This window comes from Eucyclogobius newberryi, unplaced genomic scaffold (assembly GCF_026437365.1).
Source record: "Eucyclogobius newberryi isolate DKJ021-1_F unplaced genomic scaffold, fEucNew1.0.hap1 SCAF_1, whole genome shotgun sequence".
Taxonomy (NCBI): Eukaryota; Metazoa; Chordata; class Actinopteri; order Gobiiformes; family Gobiidae; genus Eucyclogobius; species Eucyclogobius newberryi.
Window position 1 is genome coordinate 5,005,242 of NW_027315723.1, and position 11,059 is coordinate 5,016,300.

Consider the following 11,059-nt stretch of genomic DNA (forward strand, 5'->3'; position numbering starts at 1 on the left):
CGTGGGATTTATGTCCTGAAATGTGGAGCTGGAAATAGAAATCGCTTCTCTTCTTTTATTCAGAATGACTTAAAGGTGCACTAAGGAACTTTTCTGGTCAAAGTTCGTGGCAAGAGACAAACATTAAAGAGAAGTTTGAAGTATTATTATTTTAAACGTGATTGCACTTTATAAACAGTTATAATCCATTGACACGTGTCCCCAGTTGTTTTGATGTAATCACACAACAAAAATAGGATGTTAATATTGTGTTGTCTGGTTAGAATAATCAAAAAGTAGTGTTAAAAAATAGATAATGATTTTTGAATGGGTATTGATATACTTGGAATACTTGCCAAACCGTCCACTTTAGATGTCTTGAATGAGTCGTCCGTGTTGTAAAGTGTTTTTTTAGTCCGGTTCAGACTGGTTTAGAGCGGCGGACGTGGCGCAGATTTGGCCCTAAGCCCCCCGGAGTTATCCAGTTTACAGAGAGCGGCTGTGGCCTTGGCAGCACCCACTCGCAGAGAGAGAGGGAGGAGGGAGAGAGAGAGGGGGTGAGCGAGCTGCTGGTCGAGAAGGAGGAGAGGGAATATGAAGAGAAGGAGCGAGAGAGAGGGATGCAAGCAGGGGAAGGGAGAAAAGAGAGAGAATGAAAGAGGAGGGCATGATGGACAAGCACTGGGAGGCCACAAGAGAGATGGGGAGGAGAGGGAGAGAGAGGAAGGTAAGGAGGAGTGTGAGAAATGGAGTGAGGGATGTGAGATAAAGATGGAGGGGAAAAGAAAGAAGGAGAGAGAATGAGGGAAGGAGAGAGCGGTTGAAGGAGGAGAGGCCCAGAGATGCCAGGAGATAAGTGTCCTTTTGTTTTTGTCTTGAGTCTCAGATATTTAATGAATCAACAATACTCTAGTGTCTAAGGAAGTTGTTGCAGATGCTGCATTTACATACAAGCTTTATTTGAATGAAGTCATGTCATTGAATACAGCCGTCCTGGTTCAGTCTCTGGTTCAGTCTCTGGTTCAGTCTCTGGTTCAGTCCTGGTTCAGTCTCTGGTTCAGTCTCTGGTTCAGTCCTGGTTCAGTCTCTGGTTCAGTCTCTGGTTCAGTCCTGGTTCAGTCCTGGTTCAGTCTCTGGTTCAGTCCTGGTTCAGTCTCTGGTTCAGTCTCTGGTTCAGTCCTGGTTCAGTCCTGGTTCAGTCCCTGGTTCAGTCTCTGGTTCAGTCCTGGTTCAGTCTCTGGTTCAGTCTCTGGTTCAGTCCTGGTTCAGTCTCTGGTTCAGTCTCTGGTTCAGTCTCTGGTTCAGTCTCTGGTTCAGTCTCTGGTTCAGTCTCTGGTTCAGTCTCTGGTTCAGTCTCTGGTTCAGTCTCTGGTTCAGTCTCTGGTTCAGTCCTGGTTCAGTCTCTGGTTCAGTCTCTGGTTCAGTCCTGGTTCAGTCTCTGGTTCAGTCTCTGGTTCAGTCCTGGTTCAGTCCCTGGTTCAGTCTCTGGTTCAGTCCTGGTTCAGTCTCTGGTTCAGTCTCTGGTTCAGTCTCTGGTTCAGTCCTGGTTCAGTCTCTGGTTCAGTCTCTGGTTCAGTCTCTGGTTCAGTCCCTGGTTCAGTCCCTGGTTCAGTCCCTGGTTCAGTCTCTGGTTCAGTCCCTGGTTCAGTCTCTGGTTCAGTCTCTGGTTCAGTCCCTGGTTCAGTCCCTGGTTCAGTCTCTGGTTCAGTTCCTGGTTCAGTCCCTGGTTCAGTCCCTGGTTCAGTCCCTGGTTCAGTCTCTGGTTCAGTCTCTGGTTCAGTCCTGGTTCAGTCCCTGGTTCAGTCTCTGGTTCAGTCTATGGTTCAGTCCCTGGTTCAGTCTCTGGTTCAGTCTCTGGTTCAGTCCTGGTTCAGTCTCTGGTTCAGTCTCTGGTTCAGTCTCTGGTTCAGTCCTGGTTCAGTCTCTGGTTCAGTCCTGGTTCAGTCCTGGTTCAGTCCTGGTTCAGTCTCTGGTTCAGTCCTGGTTCAGTCCCTGGTTCAGTCTCTGGTTCAGTCCTGGTTCAGTCTCTGGTTCAGTCTCTGGTTCAGTCCTGGTTCAGTCTCTGGTTCAGTCTCTGGTTCAGTCTCTGGTTCAGTCCTGGTTCAGTCTCTGGTTCAGTCCCTGGTTCAGTCTCTGGTTCAGTCCCTGGTTCAGTCCCTGGTTCAGTTCCTGGTTCAGTCCCTGGTTCAGTCCCTGGTTCAGTCCCTGGTTCAGTCCCTGGTTCAGTCCCTGGTTCAGTCCCTGGTTCAGTCCCTGGTTCAGTCTCTGGTTCAGTTCCTGGTTCAGTCCCTGGTTCAGTTCCTGGTTCAGTCCCTGGTTCAGTCCCTGGTTCAGTCCCTTGTTCAGTCCCTGGTTCAGTCTCTGGTTCACTCTCTGGTTCAGTTCCTGGTTCAGTCCCTGGTTCAGTTCCTGGTTCAGTCCCTGGTTCAGTTCCTGGTTCAGTCCCTGGTTCAGTCCCTGGTTCAGTCCCTGGTTCAGTCCCTGGTTCAGTCTCTGGTTCAGTCCCTGGTTCAGTCTCTGGTTCAGTCCCTGGTTCAGTCTCTGGTTCAGTTCCTGGTTCAGTCCCTGGTTCAGTTCCTGGTTCAGTCCCTGGTTCAGTCCCTGGTTCAGTCCCTGGTTCAGTCCCTGGTTCAGTCTCTGGTTCACTCTCTGGTTCAGTTCCTGGTTCAGTCCCTGGTTCAGTTCCTGGTTCAGTCCCTGGTTCAGTTCCTGGTTCAGTCCCTGGTTCAGTCCCTGGTTCAGTCCCTGGTTCAGTCCCTGGTTCAGTCTCTGGTTCAGTCCCTGGTTCAGTCTCTGGTTCACTCTCTGGTTCAGTTCCTGGTTCAGTCCCTGGTTCAGTTCCTGGTTCAGTCCCTGGTTCAGTTCCTGGTTCAGTCCCTGGTTCAGTCCCTGGTTCAGTCTCTGGTTCAGTCCTGGTTATTATGTGTTTAGTTGTTTCACAATTTCAGGTGGTGCCTTGTCAATGTTAAATGAATCAAAAATAAAATCTGACGTCACAGGTAGAAACCCTGAGATCTCCTGGGCTGTTTTTAAATCCATAAATGATTGTCAGACTCTGTGCATTGTCCATCAAACCGCGTTAATTTCAACTGTGTGCTCGTATTTGCCAGCTTTTGTTTATTTTAATAAATCATTCTCTAAAACAGCCAAAGCAACTATACACGAGCATGTTTAAAGGACAATTAACAATACAAATAATGTATGTGTTCATTGCACACAGACAAAGTGGACGGGGCAGTGCCATCATTTATTTATATTTTATTGACCCTTTTTTAACCAGGATAGTCCCGCTTAGTGTCTTTTTCAGGGAAACCATAAAGAGAACACGCAAACTCCACACAGAAATGCCCCACCCGCGAGTCGAACCCTGGACCCTCTTGACTGAGGCTGAGGTGCTAACCACTGTGCCACCACGCCACCCAAAATAAGAAAACATAGTACATCCATGTGTGTGCGGAGGAATTCAGTCTGGTGGGTGTTCAGTCACGAGAGAGCCAGCTGCAGCTTTAGGTGATCAGCGGGTGAATCCAGGGGTAAAGTGACACGTTTGGGGTCCGGGGAGGGAGGGACCAAAGGGCAGGAGGTGTGGTCTCAAGAGAACCACTTCCTGTTCCACAAACGCTATGGAATCCTCTGTTCATTGCACAGAGTATCATTTTACATAACAATTCCACCATATTATAACGTCGTTCTTGCATCAAATACAGTGTTTTTTGGGATCCTGAAGTCAGATATTATAGTTGGCGACTGTTAAATTTGAATAACTGCATTTCCAACCTCTTATTTTGATGAATGTACCAAGCAGTTTAAAGCGGATTTCGAAAGATGGAAACTCATTCATACACTCTTGAAGGGAATGACCCTCGCACCTGCCAAACTTCGTAGTCAAACACAGGACACAGGTGATGAACGCAGCCAGAATAATCCCAGCATGCTCATTGTCTTGCCCAAAGTCCTCAGGACAGAAGAGCAACAGCTATACAAACATCGTTTCCCCGCACCATGCTTGAAGTTCATGCAAAAAAAACTGAAATGTGGGCTGACTAACAACTTGCCCAGAGGGGACAGTCTGATACACATATGCACTGTCTGTTCTCTGTTCTTCATGACTTCGACTTCAGTGTGTGGAGTACTTTGGCATAAATAGAGCAAGCCGCCTTCAGCGTGGTGGTAAAAGACATCTATAGCTTTATTGCAGTCGAAACAACCTGCTAACTTTTGGACACAACAATAATGCGTGGAGCAAACAGCTGGAGAATGAACGTGTCAGAGTAAGTTTTCTGCAGTTGTAGAAGAAGCTGGAGGCGACTAAAGACAAGCTTTCCATCGGTTAGTCAACTAAAAGGAGGCGAGGTGTTGTACTGGCAAACTATCTCAGAAGTATGTCTTACCCTAAATGCCCTGACAACACGACAAAATCACACAATTACAAATATTTAAACAGAAAATTCCTCTTTATTTGTCTGTAAAATCGTAAAATAAACTCGAGTTTCCCTCAGATCTCCATCTCACTCAGTCCAAGCGCCTTCCTTTCTGCTGTGATCCACATAAATCTCTGTAATCCTGACAAAACAATGTATCACTCACTGTACTTACTGTCGTTATGTTTGTATGTATGATTTGAGCACGATTCTTCACTCTTATGGTTCTCTCCTGACGCAGTAATGTACACTACCAATCATATGTTTGGACACGCCTCCTCATTTCATAGTTTGTCATTTATTTTCATGACTATTGTAGATTCAAAAAGTGTCTCTGCTCCGTCTCTGAGACTCAACAAAAACAGTTTCCCAGATGGCCCTGGCTCAAAAAGTTAAATTCTATAGATAAAAATGTATTTGATTGTATTTGTTATCTTCCAGGAGGGACCCATACGACTACCCCAGACCCATCTCCAAAGACCCAGGCTACGACCCCAGGGAACGCCTCCCTCCGCCCCAGTCCAGCAACCCGCCGCACCAGACCCGCACCGCCAACGCTGACCAGAGGGGGCGCCAGCAGTACCACGAGCCCGCCAAGGCAGAGGGCTACAGGGAGGCTAGCCCGGGACGCTACATCGACACGGAGCGCTACGGCTACGGAGACGGGAGGCAGCCAGATCCACGGAGGAAGAATACGGTTATAGGCGCGGTCTAGAGTAGAATATGGAAAAGGATAATGAGGCCAAAGTAGAGTCCACGCACGAGAAAATGATAAATCGCCTTTGAAGAGATTATGTTTAGACACAAAACTACATAAACACAACTGCATTTGGATTTTAGGGTGCGTCTGCAAACATGACAAACCTGGACTAGAACAGAACTAAACCTGGACTATACCTGGACTAGAACAGAACTAAACCTGGACTAGAACAGAACTAAACCTGGACTAAACCTGGACTAAACCTGGACTAAACCTGGACTATACCTGGACTAGAACAGAACTAAACCTGGACTAGAACAGAACTAAACCTGGACTAAACCTGGACTAAACCTGGACTATACCTGGACTAGAACAGAACTAAACCTGGACCAGAACAGAACTAAACCAGGACTAAACCTGGACCAGAACAGAACTAAACCTGGACTAGAACAGAACTAAACCTGGACTATACCTGGACTATACCTGGACTAAACCTGGACTATACCTGGACTAGAACAGAACTAAACCTGGACCAGAACAGAACTAAACCAGGACTATACCTGGACCAGAACAGAACTAAACCTAGACTAAACCTGGACCAGAACAGAACTAAACCTGGACTATACCTGGACTAGAACAGAACAAAACCTGGACTATACCTGGACTAGAACAGAACAAAACCTGGACTATACCTGGACTAGAACATAACTAAACCTGGACTATACCTGGACTATACCTGGACTAAACCTGGACTAAACCTGGACTAAACCTGGACTAAACCTGGACTAAACCTGGACTAAACCTGGACTATACCTGGACTAGAACAGAACTAAACCTGGACCAGAACAGAACTAAACCTGGACTATACCTGGACCAGAACAGAACTAAACCTGGACTAAACCTGGACCAGAACAGAACTAAACCTGGACTATACCTGGACTAAACCTGGACTAAACCTGGACTAGAACAGAACTAAACCTGGACTAGATCAGAACTAAACCTGGACTAGAACAGAACTAAACCTGGACTAGAACAGGACTAAACCTGGACTATACCTGGACTATACCTGGACTAAACCTGGACTAGAACAGAACTAAACCTGGACTAAACCTGGACCAGAACAGAACTAAACCTGGACTATACTTGGACTAGAACAGAACTAAACCTGGACTATATCTGGACTAGAACAGAACAAAACCTGGACTATACCTGGACTAGAACAGAACAAAACCTGGACTAGAACAGAACTAAACCTGGACTATATCTGGACTAGAACAGAACTAAACCTGGACTATACCTGGACTAAACCTGGACTATACCTGGACTATACCTGGACTAGAACAGAACTAAACCTGGACTAGAACAGAACTAAACCTGGACTAGAACAGAACTAAACCTGGACTATATCTGGACTAGAACAGAACTAAACCTGGACTATACCTGGACTATACCTGGACTATACCTGGACTATACCTGGACTAAACCTGGACTAAACCTGGACTAAAACAGAACTAAACCTGGACTAGATCTGGACTAGATCAGAACTAAACCTGGACTAGAACAGGACTAAACCTGAACTAAACCTGGACTAGAACAGAACTAAACCTGGACTAAACCTGGACTAGAACAGGACTAAACCTGGACTATACCTGGACTAGAACAGAACTAAACCTGGACTAAACCTGGACTAGAACAGAACTAAACCTGGACTAAACCTGGACTAGAACAGAACTAAACCTGGACTATACCTGGACTAGAACAGAACTAAACCTGGACTAGAACAGAACTAAACCTGGACTAGAACAGAACTAAACCTGGACTATATCTGGACTAGAACAGAACTAAACCTGGACTATACCTGGACTATACCTGGACTATACCTGGACTATACCTGGACTAAACCTGGACTAAACCTGGACTAAAACAGAACTAAACCTGGACTAGATCTGGACTAGATCAGAACTAAACCTGGACTAGAACAGGACTAAACCTGAACTAAACCTGGACTAGAACAGAACTAAACCTGGACTAAACCTGGACTAGAACAGGACTAAACCTGGACTATACCTGGACTAGAACAGAACTAAACCTGGACTAAACCTGGACTAGAACAGAACTAAACCTGGACTATACCTGGACTAGAACAGAACTAAACCTGGACTAAACCTGGACTAGAACAGAACTAAACCTGGACTAAACCTGGACTAGAACAGAACTAAACCTGGACTAAACCTGGACTAGAACAGGACTAAACCTGGACTATACCTGGACTAGAACAGAACTAAACCTGGACTAAACCTGGACTAGAACAGAACTAAACCTGGACTAAACCTGGACTAGAACAGAACTAAACCTGGACTAGAACAGAACTAAACCTGGACTAGAACAGAACTAAACCTGGACTATATCTGGACTAGAACAGAACTAAACCTGGACTAAACCTGGACTAGAACAGGACTAAACCTGGACTATACCTGGACTAGAACAGAACAAAACCTGGACTAGAACAGAACTAAACCTGGACTATACCTGGACTAGAACAGAACTAAACCTGGACTATACTTGGACTAGAACAGAACTAAACCTGGACTATATCTGGACTAGAACAGAACTAAACCTGGACTATACCTGGACTATACCTGGACTATACCTGGACTAAACCTGAACTAAACCTGGACTAGAACAAGACTAAACCTGGACTATATCTGGACTAGAACAGAACTAAACCTGGACTAAACCTGGACTAGAACAGGACTAAACCTGGACTATATCTGGACTAGAACAGAACTAAACTAAGTCTAGTCATTAGGACTAAACCATGATCCAGTTGTAAATCAAAAAAAACAACAGAAATGGAAAATTTAACCAAAATTGTTAGAAAACGGGTCAATATTTGAATTTAAGGGTGTTTTCACTCTTGAACATTCACCACATCCAAATTGGGACTAAAATGGGACTGAACCTGAACCAGACCAGGACTAAACCAGATCTAGAATAGCACCAAACAAAACCTACACCCGGACTAAACTGGGCTAAAAGTTTGAACGCACCATGAAAACAGTTACAGTTTAAACTTTACTGAGACTGGAATATTTCAACGGACATTTGTATTTGGCCATTTCACTAATAACAGTCTTTGAGATCCTAAACTAAACTTTATTGCTCAAAATACGTCCCAAAATGACTTATCTTATCTTATCCACTGCCAATCTGTGCTGCCTACAACACAATGTCATTCGAACACATTGTCAAGAACTAACATTTAGGAGAATAGGGACATTTATAGTGTTTCCTTTGAGTTCATATTTTTTCTACATTGTGCACTGATTATGTACATATCACTATAGTTAGTCATTTAACCATGAAACGACTCAGTGGAAGCCATATTTGTACAGTAAAGTTGTATCCGGGATGGAAGGCCGCGCTGAGTCTGCACACAGGAAGCAGACGCACTCCTCTCACAACACACGACCAGAAAGTAGACACAGGAAGTCCGACATGACAAACAGGAAGCAGGAAGAAGCACGCCCGGCTTCAAAGCGTCCCCGTTTGTCCTTGATGTTGAATTCCCTCTTACGCATCTTTGGACATTTTTATTACTCCTGTATGAATTGATAATATATCTGTCCGCGCTGCTTTTGTGTGCCATGTTGTGCGGCGTTTGCAATAAAATGTGTATATTTAAATCTGTGAGCTGTGAAACCAAAACGACTTACTATATCCAAGGTGTTTTTGGGGGTTTGGATTTGCCAAATATGTACGTTGCATGGTTTTTATACCTTTTTTTTTTTGCATTAAAGTCTCCGAAATCCACTCGCTTCCAACTCAATTTGCCTTTATTATGCCTTATTTTGCATAATATTAAGCCATGAGTCATCAGTTTGAAAATTAATTGCTGTAGATAAATGGGCCCTGTAAGATGACTGATAAGCGGAGCCTGCGTTTTGATAATGGCTAAATCATTTCTGACAATTAGCAGCCGGGAAGTCTCCACTAGAAAATGATTACTGGCCAATTTGCTGTTTTAAATGAAGATGGTGGAAACGGTGGCCCTAAAATGAGAATAATTAGTATAAGGAGAGTTTAATTAGCAACAAGACATGAGCTTGAGCCCGTCGATCACTATCAAGAGGAGATGAATTTGCTCCCTGCCACTTTTTTTTTTTTTTAAATAGTTGAGACAAAACTGTGCTAAAAATGAATAGAAGGGATGTGGTCGTACAAAGCTGCACAAACGGTAGGAAATAATGTGGGTTTTCCCTGTTGCGACTGGAAAATGATTGGGAAAAGTCCCCAAATGTGGAGTTATGAAGCGAAGATGATCGTGTGATATGATGTTTCATTGTTTTTGAGACCAATTCAAGCCGGAGCTGCTTTTTATTTCATGTTAACGTCAACTTTTATGTCTTTAATTCACAATTATTGACCATTTTCTGCACACACAGCACGTCCCTTTCCTTTAGCAACAGCCCAAACCGCAGTGATGAGAAGAAACTCGTCTCTTCTCAAGTTCGTAAGTATATCACATTTGTTTTGCATGTTTCTCATCGTTATAACTGAGCTGGATTCATTGTTTAATTGTCTTTTTTCCAGTTTCAACTTCTTTATTCGCCGTATTTTGGTATTGACTTTGTAATTTGCTGCATAAAACCTGTTTCTCTCAAATTGCAGTGGCACAAAGCGCGCTCGCTGCTCAAATTAAATCAAAACTAGTGGAATGAAAAGTCGACCAGATCCGACTGTGTGGCAACAATGCTATGCTAATATCAAAGCTAATCCTAATTTCAAGCAGCGTGTGAGCGTTGTGAGCAGCAGCTGTCGTTTAGAGAGCGTTCTCTGCAGAGACGCAAATAAAGCAAAACATGATCATATTTAATGGATTACGCTGTTACCATGGAGGCCAAAGAACGGCTCAAATCAGTTATGGGCGTGAATGTGTGCAAAGTAGATATTAAAATACTTTAGATTATGGAAAGCTCAACTATTTAAATGGTTTGTGTGTGTGTGTGATTTTTTGGAGCATCACAAGTTTTCCCCCCGAGACAGTAAATGTGAAATGTTTTATTTTCCTTTTTGCAAGACAAAAGTAAGAGAAATACAGAATGTATCTGTGCACACTGCGGGATCGGCCTTAAACACATGTTTTAACCAACGTTGATCTAATATTTAACAATAAAATCTGAGATCAAATAAGAAAAGTGGAGTAAAGTTCCAAATGGAGGCATTACTCGTCTCCTGTTCTCCACAACAACACACAAAACATAATATAACAACTGAATAAAAGCACTTTAAAAGCATTACATACAGTAAACATGTTCTTATGTTGCCAGATAAATATTTAAAGAACTATTCTGGAATTGGACATGGTGCTGTGCCTGTGTGCTGCTGCTCTTGTTCTAGAAAAAACATTAACAGACACTTTAATTACTTAATTAAATTAATTTAGCACTTTATATTTGAATGACATGGTTTGTATAAGAGAAAGAATAGTGCAATTACAACCTTATTACTACTACTACTACTACTACTACTAGTACTACTACTAGTAGTAGTAGTACTAGCAGTACCACTACTAGCAGTACTACTACTAGCAGTACTACTATCACTACTAGTACTACTACTAGCAGTACTACTACTACTGCTACTAGCAGTACTACTACTAGCAGTACTACTACTAGCAGTACCACTACTAGCAGTACTACTATCACTACTAGTACTACTACTAGCAGTACTACTACTACTACTACTAGCAGTACTACTACTACTAGCAGTACTACTACTACTACTAGCAGTACTACTACTACTACTACTACTAGCAGTACTACTACTACTACTAGCAGTACTACTACTACTACTACTACTACTACTAGTACTAGCAGTACTACTACTACTACTACTACTAGCAGTACTACTACTACTACTACTACTAGCAGTACTACTACTACTACTACTACTAGCA

General features: G+C 43.5%; 1 protein-coding gene across 1 annotated transcript in view; it reads left to right on the plus strand.

Moving 5' to 3' along the window:
• The window catches only part of pard3ba (par-3 family cell polarity regulator beta a), a 263,992-nt gene extending 258,798 nt beyond the window's left edge, over window positions 1–5,194 (plus strand). The window contains exon 24 of the mRNA XM_072443180.1: window positions 4,842–5,194. Within this exon, the coding sequence (XP_072299281.1) occupies window positions 4,842–5,115 (274 nt within the window). The 3' untranslated portion in view covers window positions 5,116–5,194. The remainder of the gene's footprint in view (window positions 1–4,841) is intronic.
• The last annotated feature ends 5,865 nt before the right edge of the window (window positions 5,195–11,059 follow it).